At 50.6% G+C, this 24041-nt stretch overlaps 1 protein-coding gene across 3 annotated transcripts in view; it reads left to right on the top strand.

Moving 5' to 3' along the window:
* The window catches only part of Slc12a3 (solute carrier family 12 member 3), a 35024-nt gene extending 11978 nt beyond the window's left edge, over positions 1-23046 (top strand). The window contains exons 13-25 of one of the 3 annotated variants that reach the window (XM_051201920.1): positions 1657-1758; positions 2441-2596; positions 3227-3326; positions 4215-4326; positions 4682-4822; positions 6430-6536; positions 7642-7724; positions 9451-9552; positions 10995-11106; positions 14334-14420; positions 15076-15211; positions 16140-16207; positions 22617-23046. In XM_051201920.1, the coding sequence (XP_051057877.1) occupies positions 1657-1758; positions 2441-2596; positions 3227-3326; positions 4215-4326; positions 4682-4822; positions 6430-6536; positions 7642-7724; positions 9451-9552; positions 10995-11106; positions 14334-14420; positions 15076-15211; positions 16140-16207; positions 22617-22758 (1448 nt within the window). In that variant the 3' untranslated portion in view covers positions 22759-23046. The remainder of the gene's footprint in view (positions 1-1656; positions 1759-2440; positions 2597-3226; positions 3327-4214; positions 4327-4681; positions 4823-6429; positions 6537-7641; positions 7725-9450; positions 9553-10994; positions 11107-14333; positions 14421-15075; positions 15212-16139; positions 16208-22616) is intronic. The other 2 variants (XM_051201919.1, XM_051201921.1) reach the window with 2 other exon arrangements.
* The last annotated feature ends 995 nt before the right edge of the window (positions 23047-24041 follow it).

The raw sequence follows: 24041 nt of genomic DNA, 5'->3' as shown, positions 1-24041 counted from the left end.
TCAGGACCCGCCCGAGGAGAAAGTGCCCAGATAAGTTAGGTTGACTGGCTTCTGCTCGCTTTGCTCTGTTCCTTCTGTGTGACAGTGGATAAGTCATTTCTCTGAGCCACAGTTTGCTCATCTGCAGAGTAAGGGATAATAGTGCACAGCTCGTGAGCAACAGATGGGCAGGAAGAGTCTGCGTGTGGAACACAACCTCACAGATACACATACCCAACACACCCTGGTTAACTCATCCAAGGAAACAACTCACTGAAGGAGAAATGACTACACCATGACATGCCACTCCCTGCCCTGCTCCCTCTGCAGAAGTAGGGGCATATAGGCTGTGGAGACCCCACTCAGAGGCACCCTCCTGTCACAACCAGACCCCTGCTGCTCAGCCTGGCCCCATCAGTCACCACCCATAAAACTTGCCCTAACAGTCTGGTTGCCATCGCCCAAGGGAAGATTCTAGACACTAGATCCAGCATTGTATCACCTAGGGAACAGAGAAATCCAGTCAGATGGCTTCAGAGCCCACCCGGTCTCCTGCTGCCCAGGTCCAGACATGATCCTTACAGCTGTAGACCTGTGGGGAGTACCCTTGGGTTGGTGGCTCTGACTTGGCCAAACTGAGGACTATGACCCTAGATGCTCCAAGGGACCCAATGGGATTATGTGCAGAAGTACCTGATCCAAAAGAACTGAGTCCCCCAGGAGACCCAAGAACACAGATTGACACACACACGTGTACCTGGGTGTAGTGGGGCAAGGCAGACAGGGAAGAGAAAGCCACTGTGGACAGGACTGCAAAATGGTCTCAGCAGTTCTCATAGGTTCTCAACCTACGGCTCATGATTCATTGGGCCAAAAGACCCTTTTACAGGAGCCAGATATCAGATATTAATGTTGACCGGATGGTGGTGGCACACACCTTTAATCCCAACACTCGAGAGGCAGAGGCAGGTGGATCTCTGTGAGTTTGAGGCCAGCCTGGTCTACAGAGTTCCAGGACAGGCTCCAAAGTTACAGAGAAACCCTGTCTTGAAAATACAAACAAAACAAAACAAGCAAAAATATATTAACGTTGATTCATAGCAGTAGCAAAACTACAGTTACAAAGTAGCAATGAAAGAATTTTATAGTTGGGGGTCACTACACCATAAGGAACTGTATTAAAAGTTGAGGACCACTCTCAGACTCTCAGAGGTCCTGGATCACATTGCCAAATGTATTTCTTATGTTAATTTGTGGTCTAAAAGTGTCATGGCCACTACCCTTGGTCATCAGTAGCCATATCCACTTTCTTCTAAGTTTTTTTTTTTTTTTTAATTGTATCTGTTACCTTGTGGTGGTGGTGGCAGGTGTATGTGAGGGTCTGAGGACAACTTACAGGAGTTCCTTCCTTCTACCATGTGGGTTCCAAAGCTCTAACTCAGGCCAGGAGGCTTGGTGGCAAGTGTCTTCACCAGATAAATGACCTTGCTGGCTCCCTTGGTTTTCTAAGACACCGACCCTTTGAACTTCATGGGGAAGGACTCATTTCCCACATGAGAAGGTTGAGCTGACTGAGACCAAGGCCTGGCTGTGCCAGGGGCTACCCTCTGGGCTTGGGAGCCAGCAGCTTCTGGGTGGAGCCCAACATGCTGCCCTTCTCTCCCTGGGTTTTTGAAGCTGAGCTCAACACCATTGCCCCCATCATTTCCAACTTCTTCCTCTGCTCCTACGCCCTCATCAACTTCAGCTGCTTCCATGCCTCCATCACCAACTCACCAGGTAAGCAGATTGACCCCCAACCACAGGAAGAGGGGCAGAGGGGATAGCGTGAGGGAGGGGCAGTCCAAAGCAACCTTAATTTAAAGCCCAGGCCTAGAAGGTTCAGTAGCTCTTTTCCCACAACTCACCTCTAAAGGGCACTGTTCAGACTGCAGCAATTTCTGGGCTGCTGCTGCATGCCTTCTAGCAGATGGTAGGAAAGAGCGTAGAGGAAGAGTTTTGCTAACAAATCCCAGATCTTCAATGGGCCTGTTATCCCATCACTTCCCATGGAGACCCCACAGTTCCCTGCACTCAGAGATGTGCATGGTACAGTGGTCACTAGAAGTGGCCCTAACCTGGCACAAAGCCAGGCAGACTCAAATCTCCCTCCATGCTTTTAATTCCCTGGGCTCCACAGAACCAGTGGGAGCTGGTACTGTTGCTGATGTTGGGGCTATGCTTGGCCAGGGTTGGGTGTTCCCTTCCTGGTACAGCTTGTCACCATGGTGAAATAAATGCCCGGCTATGGTACATACACCTTGTAGCCTCCCTAACCCACCCCTGGGGTTAAGGCTGGTCGATCCTTAGGGATTCCTGGCTAGAGGGTACAGGGCCAGGACCATAGCACTGGGGTTGGAGGCAGGGGTGTTGCTGCAGTTCTGGGAAAAAGAAGGCTCCTGATCATCCTGGCCCCGCCCAGGGTGGAGACCCTCCTTCCAATACTACAGCAAGTGGGCAGCGCTGTTTGGAGCAGTGATCTCGGTGGTCATCATGTTCCTGCTTACCTGGTGGGCGGCTCTCATTGCCATCGGAGTTGTCCTCTTCCTCCTGCTCTATGTGATCTACAAGAAGCCAGGTGTGTAGCCATGGTCTCCCCCGGGATTCATCTCCCTGCGTGGGCAGCCATGCAGCCAGGGCAGCCCCTCATCCCAGCTGGAGCCTTTCCCTTCAGTGGGACTTAGGCTGGCCTCCACCTCAGCCATCCTGAGCCTGGGACTCAAAGGAACATGCCCACTTGGGGCCAGACTCCTATTACATTCCCAGAGGGGCCGGCTGCTAGTGTGTACATACAGGCCAGAGTGGTCAACAGTGGTTGTATGAAGGTGGGCACTGAGCAAGCCGATCTATCTGCAAGTAGCAGAGTGCTGGCCCGATTTTGTTCTGAGGGCGTTAACCCTAGAACTCTACATCTGAGCCTGGCCTTCTAGGCGCTCTTGAAGGTCTGCTTTTTGCTACATAACCTTGAATGAGCTGGCCATATGTATGGTACTCGGCTCTATCCTGGATATATTAGACAGGAACAGAGCTGCCAGCTGTCCATCTGTCCATGGCCTTGCTCCCAAGGTGTTCTGGGCCTAAGTAAGGTAGACATTCTCCCTCTCCCCCCCCCCACATGACTGGCCTAAGTAGACAGTCTCCCTCTCTCCCCCTCCCCCCCCATTACTTCCAACAATTCTGAGTCTTGCTCTTTCCTTTCTGCCCTCAGAGGTGAACTGGGGTTCCTCGGTGCAGGCTCACTCCTACAACCTTGCCCTGAGCTACTCCATGGGCCTCAACGAAGTGGAAGACCACATCAAAAACTACCGGTGAGCGAGGCTTCTGGGCCATGTGGGAGCCTGGAGTTAGCTGTGGTCTCCTGCCCTGGTAGATCCAGGCTGGCAGCACTAGGGTGCAAGGTCAGCTGACCATTGGAGGGCTAGGCTTGGCACTGCCCAATACGGACAAAGCAAGGAAGAGGTGCTTGTGTCTCAGTTTCCATGGTGGAAGCCATCCTGCTGTCTGGGTTTCTTGGTGCAATTCTCAGCACACAATCCTGGGATGCGGCAGTGACAAGCCTGCCCTTGGTGTCTTCAGTGCTGGTTCCCAACGGTGAGGAAGGGTCATTCACCTTCCATCTTCCTCCCACCTCACTGTGTAATAATCAGTAAGATTTAGTCATGCCCTACCTACTGTGACCCAGACACTCATGACAAACTTCTGAGACCTACAACGGTACTAACCTGAGACACCGGTGAAGGCAAATAACTTTGGAGATGTTAACTACCCCTGTTTGCCCAGCTGGTAAATGAACCATTGAGTGGGGCTCTGATTGGCAGGGGTGTTTAATGACAGTCCTGTGCTGCCTGCCACTCAACATAAAGGTTCAGGCACCTGGCCAAGGTACAGCAAGTGTGTAAACAATGGCATCCTTATGACTGATCTTTACTCTGTTTTGCCATGCTGGGCTTGGCAGGGCAAAGGAACTATGCAGACTGGTGAGTCTGATGACCCGAGCAAGAAGGACAGGGAGACTTAGTATCATGACCTAAAAAAAGTAAACTGAAAGACCCCTTGAGTCACAGCTGAAGAATGTCCCAGTGCACACAGTCTCACCAAGAGCCGTCAGGAATCAGGAGTGCAGGGGCACCTACTTTTAGCATGAAAGCCCTAAGGGCTCTCTCCTGACACCCAGTCTGTGTCCCTTCTTTTCCTAGCCCCCAGTGCCTGGTGCTAACGGGCCCCCCCAACTTCCGCCCAGCGCTGGTGGACTTTGTGAGCACGTTTACCCAGAATCTAAGCCTGATGATCTGCGGCCATGTGCTCATTGTGAGTGTTGGGGGGCAGGATATGGGGGGTGGAGGATACGGAGGCAGGGGACTGGACCTGTATGTAAGGTCTGCCAGGGGATAGGAGGGGCAGGGCAAGTGGAGCCAGGCTTTCAGGACATAGTCTCGTGAAGCCCAGGCTGGCTCAAGTTCACCGTGTAGCTGAGGCTGTCCCTACCTCTACCACCCAAGTGACACAATGTCTAGCATCCTTCCTCTCTTTCTTTCCCTCCTCTTACTCTAATGAAGAACGCCTCTAGGTGCTTCTGAGTCTCAGGGGAGTGTCTAGGACAGGAGGAGGACTGAGTCAGGCTGGTTGGTGGGCAGCTCTGACACCACCTGTGCCTCACCCGCAGGGACCCCGAAAGCAGAGAGTGCCCGAGCTCCAGCACATCGCCAGTGGGCATACCAAGTGGCTGAACAAGAGGAAGATCAAGGCCTTCTACTCAGATGTCATTGCTGAGGACCTCCGAAGTGGGGTCCAGATCCTCATGCAGGTGCCCGGGCCACGCAGCTTGTAAGGCAGAGTCCGGGTCCAGTTTAAGCTTCAGTGGCTGCATTGGTGGTCCCCAACTTGCTTGTCTCAGCTGGTTCAAGAATACCCAGAACCCCTGGGGACCTGTGGGGACTCCGTGGCTTTTCCCAGATCCTCTTTCTGTTTTATTTTATTTTAGTTAAATTTAGTTGAGTTTTAGTTTTTTGCAGTACCGGCCTCAATACATGTTGGGTAGTAGTGCTACCATCGAGCTACATCCACAGACCCCTTGTTACTTAAAAAAAAAAAAAATGGTGTTTGAGGCTGAGTCTCACTAAATTGTCCAGGCTGACATTCATCTCACTCTGCAGCTCAGGCTGGTCAGGACTTGCAATCCTCCTGCCTCACGCTCCTAGGGAGATAGAAGTGCAGGCCTATGTGACTTGCACCCTTCCTCCCTTTTATTTTTTCAGATATATTTACATTTAGTAAAGTGAAAACCACAAATGTTTGCATATGTGGACACCACACTTGGTGCATAACCGTTCCTCGGGTTAACATCAAGAATGTTCCACTGGACAACGAATTTATTGCTCCATATTTTCACGTGAAACCCCGAGAATCCTTCTCGATGGTTTTAACTGTTTCTCAACTTGGAAAAAATAAATAAAGTGTGAGGTCTCTTGGGGAGGGATTCAGAAAACGTTTTTAGATTTTAGAAGTAGATAGAGATGATGACATAGTGAAGTGTACACTCGGTTTTCTTTCATTTTTGTTTTCCTTTGCTTGAGACTGGTGAGTACCATGTAGAGAGTGCAAGCTTCTGACCCGGTTTGTCGTCTGGTTTGCCCCACATGCCTTGGGCTCACGCAAAGATCCTCCTGCCTTAGCTTTTGGGGGTCAGGAGTGGGAGGATGAGGTAGTGGTATGGGGGATCAGGTACAGGGCCTCCTGAGTTCTAGGGAAGTATTCTATCATTGAGCAAAACCCCTTGTCTGTTTGGTAGCTGTAACTAGAACATGCCCAGCTTGACATATATACATACATACATACATGTGTGTGTGTGTGAAATGTGTACTTTTAAATGATTAATTTCTTTTGGAGACAGGGTCTCACGGTGTAGCCCTGTCTAACTGGAACTGTCTATGTAGACCTCCAGGCTAGTCTCAAACTCACAGAGCTTGCCTGTCTGCCTTTTGAGTGTTGGGGTTAAAGGCATGAGCCACCATACCTTATTCTAAAATGGTCAATTTGTTATATTGATTTTCAAGAATCTTGATGGAGCAGAGAGAAAGCCTGTTAGGATGTTAACATCTGTAATTCCCGAATATTGGAGGCAGAGACAGGAGCGCCAGTGAAAGAGAGAGGAAGGAAAGGAGAAAGGGAGGGAGGGAGGGAGGGAGGGAGGGAGGGAGGGAGGGAGGGAGGGAGGGAGGGAGGACATATAGACTAGGTGACACTTTCTCCATGGACAGAACCCTGAGCCCGGGAAGCACAGGTGGTAAGGGCGGATGGGATGAGCAAGAAGAGACCCACCCTGGTCATTTGTCACAGAACAGAGTCCCTGCTGATCCCAGGGCCTGAATACCAGGCCATCTTCTGACTGCACTCTCTTCTCTTACCTGGCAGGCCTCAGGGCTGGGAAGAATGAAGCCCAACATTCTGGTCCTGGGATTCAAGAAAAATTGGCAGTCCGCTCACCCAGCCACCGTGGAGGACTACATTGGCATCCTGCAGTGAGTGAGCGAGAAGATGCAGCTGTGAGCTGTTGGTTTGGGTCACCGGTGCCCCCTGGGCCTGGGGAAAGGGCAGCAGCAGTGTAGACTCAGGAGTCACTCACATGGTGAAGGCGGAGGTGAAACTCACAGAACTGACAGAGGGTGTCTCACCTTGGCCTTCACAGACACTGGCATCAGCAGGGAACACAAAGAGTGTGGTCCCTGTGTTGCTCTGGGGAGCAGCGGGGATTGTGGCCAGCTAGAGAAAGCGCTGGACAGTTGTCCCCTCAGAATGCAGCACCAGGGTTGCTGGAACTTTCAGCCTTCCAGAATAGCTGAGAATGGTGGATGTTGAGCGAAAATCCTTGAGGGCTCTCAGTTGCCTGGCTCACAAGTTCTCAGGCAGGATGTGAGCCCAGGTGGGAAAGGAGGCCTAAGCATAGTCCCGGAGGGCTTCAGCATTGACACTAAGCCTTGGCACCTCCAGACAATCCCTTTGCAGGTGTAGGGAATGGACTGCTTTTCCAGTGTTGTGCCACACAGAGGGAAAGTACTATCAAAACGGGCTGAGCCTTGAGGCCCTGGAGCCTACGTCTGGGTCTGCTGATAACCCTCTACGTGACTCAGCTGTCACCCCAGTTGCTCAAACATGGGGTCAAAAATCTGGCCTCCAGGCTCCCCACTGCGCCAGTGTCCAAGGCAGTCCAAAGATGTATAACTGAAGGATCCAGTGAGTGAGTTTAGCCTAGTGTGTCAGACCCTCTGTGAGGGAGGCCATTCCTATGTGCACACCTGTCCATCAGCTTATAGTTCTAGCCATATACTGAGCCACTCAGTTCCTTGCCATCTGACCACGAGGCAGCTGCTCTCACCCTTACACAGGTTTGCCTGTGTAAGGTGAAGGTCAGAGTCCCCCACCCCCACAACTGTGGCAGAGGTTGACAGCTGATAAGGAGGAACAGGTATGACATGAAACAGGGCCCAGCTTCCCCAGGAGTGCCACGGTTCTGCTTATCTACAATACACATAGGGAAACTGAGGCCCACAGCCTAACACTAGACATCGGGTCTCCTGGGAGCCAGGTCGCAGGGTCGGTGGCTTGACCCCCACATCTCCTTTCCAGTGATGCCTTTGACTTCAACTATGGCGTTTGTGTCATGAGGATGCGCGAGGGGCTCAATGTATCTGAGGTGATGCAGATGCATAGTAAGTATACGCTGTACCTCATCAGCCCCTGGCAAACACCGACGGCTTTTTAAAGCAGTGCAAAGAGGAGAGGGAAAACTCAGTGAAGTCACCAACTTGTAGATAGCCAGTCCTTAACAGTTCCTTGGAGCCCATCAGTTTCCAAATGGAAATGGGGCCCAGAATGGGGAAGTGGCCAGGTCAAGGTCATGCCTCCAGCTAGGGGCAGACTGGGGACTAGAACTCTCCACATCACTGTGGTGCTCCGATGACCATGTGGGTAAAGAGGATCTGAGAGAAAAGGCAAAAAGGAGGAGCCTGCTCATATAGAAATGCCACAAGGAAAATATGTAAATCCATGGTCACTGGACCATCTCCAGATCCCAAGTCTGTCCTTGGGGCTCACAATAGGAACCATATTTTCAGCATTTGGAAGTTGCACCGGACTGTGGAGAGTCTGAATTCGTGATGGTTAGATGTGGAGAAGACAAAGAGAGGTCAGGACTGGCAGACATGCAGGAAGGACTCTGTTCTTTATAGGCAGGGCCATTGTCGCCAGGGGCAAGCATATGCCTGCTCATAGCATCCAGACAGTATATATTTATACAGCCACTGTGACAGTCAGCAACCAAAATATTGTGAGTGCTCTAGGCAGGGAATGAACAAAGCCACTCCCTCAGGGTGCTGCCTCTGGGGATGCTTATCATGGTGGACACACAGGTCATGTCAGACATGAAAGTATCCTGAGGAAATGGGTATAGGGTCCTTAGAGGCCTCTCTGAGGACAAGGCCTGCCTGTTGCTGAGGAGGGAGGGGCCGGGGAAAGAGTGGCTCAAGTGAGGCACTCTCCACCCTGTGGCGGCTTGTCTTCCGGAGGAGCAAGGGAAGTTAAAATAGCTGGCTTGGCCGGGAGGGCGGGGCAGGAGTCGGGGCAAAGGGAAGCGAGCCACAGCCAGTTATCCTGGGGAATGGGGGCTGGGACTTTCCTTTCGTGTTAGGGGAGAGCCAGAAGGTGAAGATCCCAGCGTGTCCCCAGGCAGGAGTGCCTACAGCCCAGCTGTCCCCTCTTTTTGCAGTTCAAAAACCCAAAAGTGTTTGACTCAGCAGGGGAAGATGATGGAGCCAGTGGCCGGGCTAGGCCATCTGTGTCTGTCACGGGTCAGCTACCCCCACTCAGGAGATCAGGGTACTCTTGTCCTGTGGGGTTGCTAGTGTCAGATCATCTGGGAACTTGGCCAAGAGTGAATGGCTTTCTCTTGTGACCGTGGTGTCCTAATAACTGAGGTTGGGTTATTGTAGGTTTGGGGTTCCTGTTGAAGATGTTCAAATGCAATGCACAGAAGAACAGCAAGCTGTCCCCTCCTTTCGGGGATACCTGGGGTGGGGGGAAGCTAGCAGCAGGTGCAGGGGTGTCCTGCTGCGTTTGTGAGGGTGGGAAGAGGTGCATGAGGAAGGCCAGGCTCCATCTGAACAGGGGCGCTGTGGAGAAGAGTGTGTTCCCAATCAATAGTCCCCCAGAGTCCTTGGGATCCAGGAGGCATGGCTGGGAGCCAGGAAGGGGCTCACAAAGCACTCTCAGGAGCATGGGGAAGGACATTAGCTGTGTCTGTCCAGGCCTGCAGAATGCCTGTGGCCACTGCAAGCCCACCTTGGTGACAATGGCCACCTCTTTGGGAAAGCTGGCTATGTTCAGGCAGGTCCTGGCAGTGAGCCTGCTGGCTCTGCTCAGACCTGCCCCTTCTTTAAGCAGCCCCGGAGGCGTTGGTACAGGAGGAGCAGGCCAGCACCATCTTCCAGTCGGAGCAAGGCAAAAAGACCATTGACATCTACTGGCTGTTTGATGATGGAGGTCAGGTTCCCTCAGACCCAGCCCTGTCCCCTGGGACTTTCTGTCTTCCGGGCCTCTGCATCTTCTAATCTGCCCTTTTAGGCTGTGCTTGTTGAGGCCTCTGGTGGGGCCCAGACTTGTCCTGGTTTTAAAACAGGACCCTCAGCTTTAATGATTCTATCTTTGATAAAGTGAGAAAGAGACCACAGCCTTGCCCCAACTGAAAATATCAATCATCTGTGTCTATGGGTTCCATGTCAGTCCGTTCCTACTGTAGATCAAAATACTGTGAGGAAAAAAAAAAGTCGTGTCTGTATCAAACATAAACAAACTATTTTTCCTGTCACCATTTCTCCATAATAAAACCCAGGAGCAATTTTCATGATACATGCTCGGTGACAGGTGTGATTGGAAATGACCTAAGGGATATGCAAGGTCATGTGTAAGTTCCACACAGACTCTACTCCACACTGTAGAAGGCATGTGGCACCTGCAGGTATAGGCATCTGAGGGGCAGGTCCTGAGCCCATTGCCCTGTGGATATCCAAGAGTAACTGTGTAGACCGTTGATGAATGACTCCTATGCAGGCTGGGATATAGGAATCTGGCAGCCAGTGCTCTTGTGAGCTAGCCCAGTACAGTCTTTTTCTCTGAAAAGGGAGAACCAAGGCACAGAGGAGCCTATGTTGGTTGCAAGGTGTCTGGGCCTTGGCTGTGTCTGGAGAGATGACAGGGAAGGACAGCTCCTACTCATTGATCAGATGCTCAGTTTTCAGAAAATAAGTGAAAACCACCGTGATGTTAGATGCAAACTCCCCACCCACCTCAAGCGCCAAATACTCAGTGCCAGCTTGCTTATTTAAAACCACCTCATGGGCTGGGAGCATGGTGTCACATACCTATAATCCCAGCACTTGGGAGGCAGAGGAAGGAGGATCAAGACCAGCCTCAACTGCATAATAAAAATCTTGTCTCAAAAGGCCAAATAACTGGGAGGCAGAGGCAGGCGATCTCTCTGAGTTGGAAGCTAGCTTGGTCTGTAGTGAGTCCCAGGACAGCCAGGGCTACACAGAAAAACATTGTTTGGAAAAACAAAAACCAACCAAACAAAAACAAAACAAAAAAATCCAAATAACAATAATAAAAATAAAGAACCAAACACCTTTAATCTTAGCACTTGAGAGGCAGAGTAGGTAAATCTCTATGAGTCGAGGCCAGTATGGTCTACATATCAAGTTCCAGGACAGTCAGGACTACACAGAAAAAAACAAAACAAAGCAAAACACCATACTGCCACATTAGTCCACCGAGACCCATGGCCAGTGGGTTTAATCTGGTGAGTTCCTCCACGGTGAGGTGCTAAGGTCCAGAGGGGAAGGTTTCGCTGAGGCGGTGTGGGGTGGAGCACACAGAGGGCTCTGTCCTGAGTCTATTCTCTTGGCTCCTGGGATTGTCCCTGCCAGGCCTCACCCTCCTCATCCCCTATCTCCTGCACCGAAAGAAGAGATGGGGCAAATGCAAGATCCGCGTGTTTGTTGGGGGCCAGATCAACAGGATGGACGAAGAGAGAAAGGCGTAAGTGGGGACCACGGGACCTGGACTGACCTGCCATCTTGCCTTCCCTAGGATGCCCGGATTCCCCGTCCCTGTGCCCCTGGGTGGCCCTGAGATTGTCCCAAAGCCCAGGTCAGCTCTCTCCAGTCCACAGCAATGGTGCCTGGGGCTCAGGCAGGAGCTCTCTCCATTTCCAAAGTGTGGGTTTCCTGTCCCACCCTGAGATGACCCAGGCACCCTGCTGTTTGCTAGATAGGAACAAATGGTAAGTGCTTAACCACAAGGCTCTTCAAGGTCAGACTCCTGTGGCAGGCAGGACAGAGGTAAGTGAAGCAAGATGAGAACAGTTTTTGACACTGTCCCTCAAGTAGGGATCAGGCTCACAGGGAGACATGAGGTGGCCTAAGTGGCCAGGAGATGCAGTAGCAAAGAATCGGAAAATGGCACCAAATCTCTTGGTGAGAAATGACTTAATTCCCTCTCAGGTCTCTGGCTGGTTTGTCAGGAGAGCTTGGTGTAAGGCCTGCCAATACTTGAACTCATTTGCCCTGTCTAAGCAAACAGAGCTGGCCTGGCTTCTTGGCTTGGCAGGCAGTGCCATCAGACCAGAATTTGGTGACACTGGTGCGTTTATTGTTTGTTGCATTTATTCATGGTTACCTCTTTCTGGCAACAAGTGCTTTTTTTCTGATTTATTAATTAGAAGATAAGATTTGCTTCTGAAATGTGTCTTATTTAGCCCCTTTAAAATGACTATAACAAGATACCTGAGGCAGTCTGTCTCATAAAGAAAAGAGATTTCCTTTTGCTCATGGTTCTGGAGGTTCAGTGTAAGGGCCACATCTGGTGATGGCCTTCTTGCTTGCAGATACCTGAGGTTATGGTGGCATAGGACATAACATGGCAAGATACAGGCTGTGTGTGTGTGTGTGTGTGTGTGTGTGTGTGTGTGTGTTTCCCCTTTTCTCATGAAGCCACCAAAGTTCAGTTCAATCATGAGATGTAACCCCAGTGCAATCCTAAACATGTGTCCCATAGGTTCTGCCCATAGACACCAGAACAGGATTCTGTTTCCATGGTCTCACCCACACACACTGAGGATTACATTTTAACCTGGGTTCATGGGGTAAACAGTATGCAAATCATAGCACTAAGGCAGAATGCGGCTTGTCTTAAATAGACACAGAAGTACACGGAGAGGTGTGGTCTTGGAGGCGTCAAGTTGGCACGAATTGGAGGGGAGGAGCTGGGCAATGGTGGCTTTCCAGCAAGGAAAATTAAGATTAAAGGTCATAGATGAGACATGTTCAGACAAATCGGGGCAGTTTGTCTGAAGAGAAGAGCCTGGCTCTAGCACAGGCCCATGATGCCCTGAGGACAGGATGGGAGGTGACCCTTGACCCACATCACTCTTCCTACACCAGGATTCCACCATTGTTCTTTCTTCTTCTAGTCACCCTCTGAGTTCTGGAGGCCCAGCAGTATTATCCTGCCACCTCCATCCACCCCCTATAGGTAGTGAGAACTTTATCAACAAAAGGTCCTTCTTTGGGCAAGGCCAAGGGCAAGCAACACCTGGCTTTCAGGACATTCAGAGAGTAAACAGACCAGAAGGTTCTTTGGCAGTCTTTGCTTCCTGTCCCAGCTCTGGGTGGCAGCTGAGTTCCGTGAGATTGGCTTAGCTCTAGGTGGCTCCATTAGGTAATAGCAGTTATTTAAAAACCCATCTGTCCCAACTGCCACTTAGTGGGCTATGCGATCTGCTGTCTCTATGACCCCAGGCCTGATGGGCTCCTGATGTGTTCCAGCTCTGCATTAAAAACCCTACTTCTGGGAATATAGCACAGCTGGTTATGTTCTCGGAGTGTAGCCCTGAGTGTAACACTCAGCACTGCATATATAGAGGGTGATGGAAAGTGCTGGGAGGCAGAGCCAGAAGACTCAGAAGTTCAAGATCATCCTCAGCTATTTAGTGAGCTGAAACCTGCCTGAGCAACAGGAAGCTCGGTCTCAAAAACCAAACCAAGTTGATCCATAATGGTGTACACCTTTAATCCTAGCACTTGGGAGGCAGAGGAAGGTGGATCTCTGGGTTCGAGACCAGCCTGGTCTAGAGAGACAGTTCAGGACAGCCAGGGCTAACAAAGAAATCCTGTTTTAAAACAAACAAACAAACAAAAACAACAAAAAACCTCAAACCAAACAAAAACAAAGGCCTAGGGGCTGAGGGGCCTAGAGAGATAGTTCAGCAGTTTATAGTACTTGCAGCCTTTGTGTAGTACCCAAGCAGAAGTCCCGGCACCCACATAGACAACTCCCACAGCCTATAACTGGTATCTCCTGGCCTTTTTAGACACCCTTATACACATGGCATATACACAAAGAAAGACACACACATATATGTATATAAAAAATAAATCTTAGGGAAAAATTTTAAAATCTCACTCCTAAATTCAAGAGCCAGTGGGGGGTCTTGGTGCAGAGCCCAGCACGGCCCTTTCAGCTTCCCCCTTCCTAGGGTGCTCTACACTACCACAGCCATTTCATCCCTTACCTTTGCTCACTGGCTTCCTCCTCCAGTGAGTCCAGTAGGCCTCAGCTCAGTGGGCACATCACATCCTGGGGGCATCACCCAGTCCAAGTTTTGCCTAGGGGTTCCGACTCAGCACCGGGCTGGAGTCCCGCAGGTATGTTCTGCAAGGTTCTTGGGTGATTCCAATGTGGGCATTGCCTTGTCCTAGCTTCTCCACCATGCACCAGCCAGCCAGATGAGAAGTCCCCCCTGACTGCATAGACCGCCATGGCTTCCTCCCTTAGATGCCAACTCAGTGCCATCTGTCTGCCTTGCAGCTTCTGTTTTCTCTTTAGCACTTGGGTGTTGTCTTTGTTGCTACCACCTCTCTTCAGTTTCCCTCCTCATCTTCTCCTTCCTTTGACCTTCACTTCTCAAAGTGTGGTCCTGGACCTAGCAGCATCCCAGACTCTTCCTGACCAGCACACACGCACACACACGCGCGCGCGCGCGCACACACACACACACACACACACACGAGGAATTCTGGTCAATGTTTTTCCCACATCACTAGCCACTCTCTGATTGACTCCACTCACATTTCTCACTGTCTGGCCACCTTGCCTCCTGTGCTAGCCACATCTGTCCTGCTCATTGCTACACATTCATCAGGCGTAAGATAAACATCACAATGAGTAGATACTTCTTACGATTCTGCATCTTTCTTCTCTTCCAGGATCATTTCTCTTTTGAGCAAGTTCAGACTGGGATTTCATGAAGTTCATGTCCTTCCAGACATCAACCAGAAGCCTCAGGCTGAGCAGTGAGTTTCATGTTGGGAGTTCCAGACAGAAAGGCCACCCCGGCCCTGTGGATCCCTCTGCTTCGGCCCTGTGGATCCCTCTGCTTGCCTCTCTCCCTTCTTCCAGCCCCACTGGTCCTGTGCTGTTTCTCACATGGGCCAGGCACACTGTGCCTCAGGACCTTTGCCCATTCAATGTTTCTCCACCCAGCACCTTCTGCTTGTGTACACAGCGGCTTCAGAAGGACACATTTCCTTCAGTTAGCAGAGCAGCTTCCTCGCCTGTTACTCCCTGTTGCAGGACTCAGGGCATATCTTCCTAAGATACCCACTTAGTTTGTATTTATTTGCTTACTACGTCCAGCTGATGAAGAGTTTATTTCATGAGGAAGGGGTTCAGTCTTTCTTGCTGACAGTGGGATAGCAGTACTTGGTGCTACTCGCTGAGTAGGTTTGGGAGGGGAGGGTCCTGGTTAGTGGACAGCATGTGAAAATTCGCTGAATGTCAGACTTAAGTGTCAAGGGCTGAGGCCGCATGTAAACCATTCAGTATACATGACAAGGTCTGAGGAGTATGTATGGTGGGTGGTGTCCCTACCGTGACTTTCCCCCAAGTTCCTGTCTCCCCAGGAAACGAGGCCGTGTCACCCAGCTTCACCTGTACTTTCCTTCCCAGCACCAAGCGGTTTGAGGACATGATCGCACCCTTCCGCCTGAATGATGGTTTCAAGGATGAGGCCACTGTCGCTGAGATGAGAAGGGACTGTCCGTGGAAGATCTCGGATGAGGAGATTAATAAGAACAGAGTTAAGGTGCAAGAGAGGGACAGGCTGGACAGGGCCTGGGTCCCTAGCCTGAGCTTTGGGAATCCCCACTTGGCCCCGCCCTGCTTTCCCTTCCCAAGGTCTGAGATGTCCTTGGGTCCCATGAGAGGGCTGAGCTATAACATTGCAGAGCCCCAAGCTGTCCTCAGTGGGGAGACTGGCCCCCCGCTGTGTAAATGGTGCTGGCCACTGGTGGGTTGGAATCCTCCAGAGCCGTGTGTATGGCAGGGGGAGGCTCTTCTGGCACTGGCTACAGTGGCATTTTTAGGTAGAATGAATACATGGGTGAGCCAGGGGCAGGTCCCATTCCTCCACATCAGTGCCCTGAACTGGGGACTGTTTGCCACCCCCCTGCAGGTAGGAACGTTTGTCAACTGTCTAGAGATATTTTAGGAGGTCACAACTCAAGGGATGCATACTACAGCTATTATGTATGACATAGAAACCAGGGGCACTGATAGATGTCCTACAAGGCACAGGGCAGCCTCACAACGAAGAATTGGGCATCCATCTCACGTCCACGGTGAGACGGTGAGAGTTCTGGCCTGGGCTAACTCTCTTGCCCCGGGTTCCTTTCCATACACCCAGTACTCAACCACTTCTGGGTCCCAGGAGTTGACCTCATTTCAGAAGGACTCGAGCTGGGCTTAGGATTAAGGTGTGTCCCCTAGCCAGCACCACACACCCGGGGACTTTGGAGATTTTCCCAGCCTGGCACCAACTGGCTTTTTGAAAGTACTGAATAAGCAAGGTGTCTAAAGAAAGTCCTCTCAGAGTCTGTCATTGTGAGCCTGGCCCCTGCTCTAAAAAGTCCCCTGGTCAGGAATTGTTTAGGGGAGTAATTCTGCATCCAGTTGAGCTGGGGGTAGGGTGCTGTTGAAGAGGTAGGAAGTGACCTTGGCTTTCCCTGCCCCAGTCCCTTCGGCAGGTGAGGCTGAATGAGATTCTGCTGGACTACTCTCGGGACGCTGCTCTGATCATCCTGTAAGTTGCATCTGGCTGGCAGGAGGAGTGGCCTAGTGGGATGAAGGTAGCTGCTCAAGGGGGCCCAGAATGCAGCAGACTCACCCTGGTGGGTTCTCAAGAAACATGGCCAGTCCGATGTCTGCCTCATGATGCTGGCCTACATGCCAGCTGGCAGGTCACAGGCCTCATGTGTCCCAGGCATTTTTGATCTCCTTGCTATATTCCTTGTTTATTCTTTTTCCTGCCAAACAGGCTTGGCAAATGGAGGCAGCTCATCCCAGAAGCCAGTGTCTCCTAGTTTGAAAATAGCCCAACCTTCATTGGCTATTTGCCATCTCTAAATGATTTGAGTGCTCAATCTAGACAATAGGAATGAAGGTTGCTCCAGCCGCACTGTTACCCCTGGACCTACGCCCAGTCCATGCTGCCCTCTGACGTTAGCCAGGGCAGACCATGTAGACAGGAGCGGTGGCAAGGAGGGATCTCCATGTGGCTCTAATCTGTCTGAGGCCAGTAGTAAGAACATGGGCAGCCAAGACCTCTGCATTTGTAGCTTAGGGCAATACAGATTTTCTTAAGGCTTTCCCGTGCTTGCTGGGACCAAGCAGTCTGTCTGCTCAGGACATTTCATTTCCAGGGCTTCTGCCACACAAGAACATAAAGCCCCTAGCCTAACATGTGGAGTTTGCTTTGAAATCTCAGATGGGACTCAGGGATCCTTCTACCTCTGCCTCCCTGGAAGTCAGCAACAACAAGCATGTCAAGAGGTGGCCTTCTTTTCAAGAGGTGTGTTCTGATAGAGACCACATGGCATCTTTTTTTTTTTTTTTTTTTTTTTTTTCATCTTAAAATCCTGAGGCAGTCAAGGAGGAAGGCCAGAGTCAGTCTTACTTGATAATGAGATGGTCACTGTCACGGACAAATGATGGCTGTATGTGTTGGCAGCAGTGTCCTCTTTAGTGTGCCTGAGTCTAAACATCCTGGAAGACCTGCCAAGAGTTATCTGCTCTGGAGAGCAAGCCCGTATCTGCGGACAGGAACAGTACAGTAGGGTTTCTATTACTGTAACAAACACCATGACCAAAAGCAAGCTGAGGAGGAAAGGGTTTATTGTAAGTTTGTCACCCAGGGAAGTCAGGGCAGGAACTCAAGCAGGAACCTGGAGGCAGGAGCTGATGCTGAGGCCACGGAGGAGTGCTGCTTGCCGACTTGTCCTTCATGGCCTACTCACTCTGCTTTCTTATAGCCCATGCCTACCAGCCCAGGATAGCACTGCCCACATGTCCTAGGCCCTCCCACATCAATTATTAAGAACATGCCCACAGGCCAATCTCCTGAGGACATTTTCTCAGTTGTGCCAATCTCAAAAACTAACTCTTCCTTGTGTCAAGTTGACCAAAAACTAACCAGGATGAGCAGTAAGGGTGTGGCAAAGGGTGTTTATGTCTTACAAAGAGGCCTCAAACTTAGCACCATATTGGGTTTAGAATGAACAAGACTCAAGAATGGTCCATTATTAACCCAGTTGCCTCTAGACTCCATACGCCATATCTGACATTGGATTCACAAGAAGAGACTGCCACCAAGGAGCCCCTTGAGGGTGACAGGAGGAAATGGGGTCTCTCCTCAGAAATGCCCCCTTTCAGGGGGCACCAGGGTTGTTCCCTTCAGGCGGTTTAAGTGTTCCTTTGGGAAGATCAACATGGCAAACCCGTAAAGACCAAAAATGCCCAAGGCCTTCTAGCAGATAAACAGAAAGTGACAGATGAAGGCTAAGGACAAGCACCACAGGATGGGAATAAGCACGCCATCAGAACCCCATTCCAGAGGGTCTGGTCCTTCAGTGTTGTCTACAGGCCCAGCGGAGTCAAATGGCACCAGCCAGTTACTCAGTGTGGACAGCAATGGTGCTTATTTCTACCACAGAGTTTGGTCAGCAGCTGAAGGGTAGAGTGATGAAAAAGCTGCTGGAGTGTGTCCCAGGCCAGACTGTGGGGACAGGGGATGTGTCTTCGTGGATAGTACTCAAACTGTAGTTCCGGGCATTCACTCAAACAAGGTTTACATCTTCCATTCACTCAGACCTGTAACAAAATACCACACACCGGATCTCTTATAAACAACAGGTGCTCATTTCTCACAGTTCTAGAAGATGGGAAGTCTAATCTCAAAGTGTGAGCAAATTTGGTATCTGGTAATGCCAGCCGTCTGGTCACAGACTCGTGTGTCATCATGAGACCCCTTGTCATTGTGCCCTCACTTGGTGGGAACTCTCTAGAGCCATTTGTAAAGAGGGTGCTAGCCTCTTAGCCTAATAGTCATCTCCTTAAGCCCCCAGTTCCTAAACCTCTTGCCTGTCACTCTTTAAGTGCAGAAGGAAGTGAAGTTTCTACACCCCGGTAAGCCTCTCTGCTGATGCAGCAATCCAGATCAGACCAAATCACACTGAGTTAGAAAAGGCCCAGGTTTAATGGATACAATGCTCCCAGTGGCCTTCCAGCATCCCCTCCCACCCCAGAGAGGAGATGGTTTCTGGGGGGCAGTTAAAATACTCTGTGGGAGTGGTCTTGAGCATCTTTGTGAGAGGGGCCTTCATTTGGCAGGCTTTTTGAGATGCAGCAGGATTTGGAGAGAGATAGGGGAGGCAGGCTTGGGTGGAACTTCCACCATAACATCCCAGACTCTTTGGGTCTATGGATGCCAGGGGCTGAGGTGAAGCTTCCACCATTCCAGGAAACATTCCAAGGGATTGGATGTTAGCTGGCCATGCCAATTCAGATCACAGCAAATGTCTTATTGACTTTGCTCCTGTCAGTCACTTCATGTGTCCAAGGACCGAAATACATGCATAGTGATTCGTGCTGTCCTGTGTAGAGTGGTGGTCAAGATCTCAGTTGCATTAGCACCGAAGCACAGAGATCTGAGCTCCAGCCATTTCTAGTCCTTCCCTGAGGCACCCCAGAGGGTGCCAGAGCCTGCATGTGGTTTTCCTCAAGGACTGGCTCCCTGTATTCAGCTCTCAGCCAGCCAATGAGTGGGGTCTCACACAGGAAGCTACCAAGTTGAATTCTGCCTTGAAATGCCCTCCTGTGTGGCTTCATTTAAAAGGGGTCAAGACTGCAACACCAAGGCATTGAGCCAGGTGTGGGCCCTCTGACTGTAGGTAGGGCCCTGAGTGACTACACTTCTGTGGCCCAGTGACACCCATTGTGTCCGAGCACCTCTGAGGGCCTGCAGGAGATTGTGTTTTCCTACTGGGGAATGATGAGGAAAGCAATTTGCCTTATCACCAACACCTCTAGGAGAATGTTCCTAAGGCAATGTTGGGCCAGGGTGTGGCTTGAGTCAGAGGGCAGGGTAGTGGAGGTGGCTTTATCCCTGATGCTCCAGGACATCTAAGAGGTGGGGAGCCTGGGGTGTGACCTCTCCAGGGTGCAAGGGTGGGACACACTGCAGCTTCTCTAGTGCAGTCTCTCTTCAAAGAAACAGGTTTGCAATTATGACCTGTTATCTCACTGTGTTACCTTGGTAAGGAGGCCCATGTCTCTCTAGCCTTGGTTTCCCTAATGACCACTGTAGCAGGGTTCAAGTTTCTCTTTCACTGTGCTGTGACCCCATGCTTATTTGCTACTAAAATGGATCTATCTCTCAGGGGCCCCGGGATGAGAAATTTTACCTGAGGGGCATTTCTCCCTCCCTTTCTACCCCAGAACTTCAGAAGTCAAAGGCCCGCAAGCTAGTCTTGACAGGATTAGCTGAGCAACAATGTCCAGTCTCCCTGGAGATGACACCTGCACAAACCCCACCCTAGCAGCTGTCGCCCAACAGGACCCCAGCTCTTGGACCAATCCCATGGGGAGGACAGAGCAGCTGTGTGTATCACAACCCTCCCAGCTGGAGACCAGCCCAGATTTCTCAAGGTGTAGTTAAGGTCACCCTCATTAGACCTGGGAACCCTGGAAATGCAAATGGCACAGTATCTCCCAGAAGAGGGCTGGGAAGTGGCTCAGGACCCCTGTCACCAGGTATTCCAAGGACAACAAAAAAGCAACAGTCCTCTCTGGGGCCAGGTGCAAGGGGCGTCTAGTCTAGTGCCAGTTGGAGGTGGAATCTGGTTGTCTATCTACTAAACAGTGGCTTATTTGAGGAAACACTCCCATACCTCCACCCGTGTGTGAGCGCAGCTACTCCTGCACAGGTGTTGAGCCAGCAGAGTAACCAGCCCCACTGGATTAAGAGCCTGTTCCTATGGAGACCAGATGCCCCTTCCCTTGTAAGGATTCCCTTCTCAGTGTCAAAGAGTAATTACTTGAGGGGTACTCACCACCAGTGCGTGTGCTGAGGAGACTGTAAGCAAGGGCCTTGCTACTATAACGAATCATAACTAACTGTCCTTGAGATGGGGACACTGCCATATGAGCTGAGCCCTCTGCTCAGGACCTTCCAGGTGGGGAATGGACTGGCGCCCAGCCTGTCACCATTGGTTCCATTCAGGGACTTAACTTCTGATGCTAGCATTGACCCAACATTGCCTTGCAATTTTGAACAGAAGTTGTATTGTTCCCAGTTTTTGTTCTAAAGATAAGTGGTTTAAGGAGAGCATATCCTGTTGGCAAAAGTCAGTGTGTCATGCTGGTGCTGGAGAGAGTTAAAGGTGCTGTCCCTGGGTCAGGGCCACAGGCTCTACTGAGGGAGAGAACTTCACACTGAAGCATACGGTAGGAACTGTGTTTCCTTGGCTCTGAACTGACAGCTGTCTGTGCCCTGTGGCCTTTAAAGTTGGCGAATTAGGTTCCCAAAAATAATGTAGCACTTCCCAGATGGCAGTGTCCTTAGCCTCAGGAGTGCCTGAGAAGTGTAAACTAGGCCTTTCTCCTCTCTGCCTTTTCCGTGGACTGTCACCAAACACTTTCAAATGAAGATGACAGCTGCTTTGGGATATAGACATCGTTGTTCCTGTGCATTTCCCTGCTCCTTGGGACCTCACTTTTTAAAAATAGGACAATGGTTGTCCCACTGGTGTCCTGACCCTGTCTTTTAGTTAGTGGCCACAGGCTCTTAGCGGCATGGGAGGTTGTAGCAAGCAGATGCAGCTGGCAGAGAGACCTAGGGACCTGGCTGGAGACCTTTCTCTACCATCTGTACCCTATGTGTGCCCACAGCCTGCCTACAAGGCTAGTACCTCTGTCACTTTAGAGAATCTGAGGCTCAGGGCCAGTCAGGCACTTTGCCAAAGCTATGTGGCTGAGGACAAAGGTAATGCCAGCACTCAGGCAGCCTCTATGGGGTCAGCTTCTGAACTCTGAACGGTAGCTCAAATCTGCCTGGCTGGTTGCTCCAGTTGGCCTGGAGCGCTGCTGGGGCACTGTCCACTGCCGGCTCTGCTAGAGCTCAGAAGAAATAATGTCTGTGAGGGACTGTCACATTGCCAAGTCCCATGTAAGCACTGGTACCCCAGCTTCATGCACCACAGCTGGGTCTGTGGGATGCTGTGTTTCCCAGAAGCTGACCCTTAGGCACTGGTACATGGTCCCAGTGCATCTTTAAAATCATTAAGTTGCTAGAAAAGTCACTCTCTGATATAAACAGCCAAACATGACTGAACAGCATTCTAGGACATCTTGTTATTTGCACAGTGTTACGCAACTGGGACAATGGGGCCCCGAGAGGCCATGCTGGAGTCTGCCCTGACACTATCCATGGCCAAGGGCAGGATGAGGACATGCAGCCACATCACATGAGCACATCACACTGTAGCTCTGGGAAAGTGTGTGGCTGGAAAGGCAAGCCTGGCAAGGTGCTAGTGATCTGGTGGTGTGGCCTCTCCCACTCAGCAAACATTTTCTGAACCAGGCTGTCTCGGTGTATTCTAGGCACAGAGGGAAGAGGCCAGGATAAACTCAACCTGCAGGTAGATGAACACATATTCCAATGGGAGAGACAGACAACAAAGACAACTAAAGATGCCTTTAAGATTGTGAAGGACTATGAAAACAGTTGAATGGGGGTTGGATGGGAAGGTGTGGTCAATCAGAGAAGCTGCCCTCAAGCAAAAACATGGATGATTCAAAGGGTGTGGTAGTTTACCAAGTATTAAGAGCATCAAGGGCAAAGATCCTGAGGCAGGGCATGCTTGGCATTTACCACTGTGGCTGTTCAGGAGTGAGTTGGGCTAAGTGAGGTTGGAAGGCTTGAAGAGGACTGGATCATAGGGAATGTGCAGGCCATGGGTCTGCTTAGGAATACTTTGTGGCTCAAGGTATTCTGAGGAACTAACTGTGTGAAGGACAGCAGGGAGGTCTTAGAGTGAGTGGGAAGAGAGGATGAACGAGACATAAGCTGATGTACTGTTCAGAAAACAAGCCCTGGGCTGGGCAGTGTGGGGAAGCCCTGGGTAATTCCTTTGCTGCCACTCTTGCTCCTACAGCACCTTGCCCATCGGAAGGAAGGGGAAGTGCCCCAGTTCACTGTACATGGCTTGGCTGGAGACTCTGTCCCAGGACCTCAGACCTCCTGTCATCCTTATACGAGGCAACCAGGAGAATGTGCTCACCTTTTACTGCCAGTGATGTCCAGTGTCCGAAGCTGAGGATGTGGATGCAGCCGGAACCCACCCTCCCCAGCTGGAGACACAGCTCCATGTTCTGCTTCATAGTGAGTCATCATCCCATCTGCTGGTCCCCTGCAGAAGACAGTGTCATCACATCTGCTTTCCAAACTGACTGACCTGCCAGACACACCTTCTGGGCCTTGAATCTGAATGGAAGCCTCTGGAAGATTCTATCTCTTTTTAAGGAACTTTTTCTTGATGACTAAGTAGTAAACTTCAGTCTTTGATTTGTATGCAAATTGAGGTCGTCGTCCCTCCCCCCCCACACACACACACACAGGGTATGCATCTTGGTAGTCTCTCCAGACCACCCTGGTAACCATCACCAAATTGGTCTCATTTCCTCAGACAGGAGAGCAGGAGCCCTCCCTGAAGAACTGTGCAGCTCTCCAGGACACAGTGTCCCCTGAGCCTGCACAGGAATGCACATTTCTTTAGCCCCCAGTCCTGTTGCTTTTCAGTGTTGGCGCCCAGATGTTCTCACTGGTCATTTAGCCCAGGGTTGTTAAGGTTCTATGATTACAAATTTTACGGTTTTCCTAGAGACTAAAAGAACACAGCCAGAACACACTCAGAACACATGCAGAACACACCCAGAACACATAAAGAACACACTCAGAACATACCCAGAACATATGCAAAACACACTTAGAAAACACTCAGAACACACTCAGCACACACTCTCTCTCCCCCTCTCCCTCCCTCTCTCCTTCCCTCCTTTTTTCCTTCTTGTGTAGTTCCAGGCTGGCCTTGAACTTGCTCTGTAACCAAGAACAGCTTCAAACTTCTGATTCTCCTGCCTCCACTCCAGAGTGCTGGAATTCCAGGCACATTCCTGGAGTTTTATGTGGTGCTAGGGATCAAACCTATGGCTTTATGGATACCAGGCAAATATTCTACCAACTATACTGCTCCACCCAGTCTCTATTCTGCTTCTTTTTAAGGTTGGTTGCAATATACAAGATGATTTGCAGACCCACTAATGGGCAGGTCGATGATTAGAAAAATGAGTTTAATTTCTGCAGGTGTGTGTAGGGCCTGTGCTAGATAGTTTCTTTGCTGTTTGGGGGTTTTGTTTTGTTTGCCAACTTGACACAAGCTAGGGCCATCTAAGAAGAAACTGCAGTGGACAAAATGCCTCCCTCTGATTGGCTTGTAGCAATTGATGCGGGAGGGCCTAACATCCATGCTGCATTGCCACTCCTGAGCAGGTGGGCCTGGGTTGTATAAGGAAGCAAACTA

The sequence above is a fragment of the Phodopus roborovskii genome, unplaced genomic scaffold, assembly GCF_943737965.1.
Source record: "Phodopus roborovskii unplaced genomic scaffold, PHOROB, whole genome shotgun sequence".
Taxonomy (NCBI): domain Eukaryota; kingdom Metazoa; phylum Chordata; class Mammalia; order Rodentia; family Cricetidae; genus Phodopus; species Phodopus roborovskii.
The sequence above is the reverse complement of the archived record's forward strand: the minus strand, read 5'-3'. Positions and strand labels throughout refer to the sequence as shown.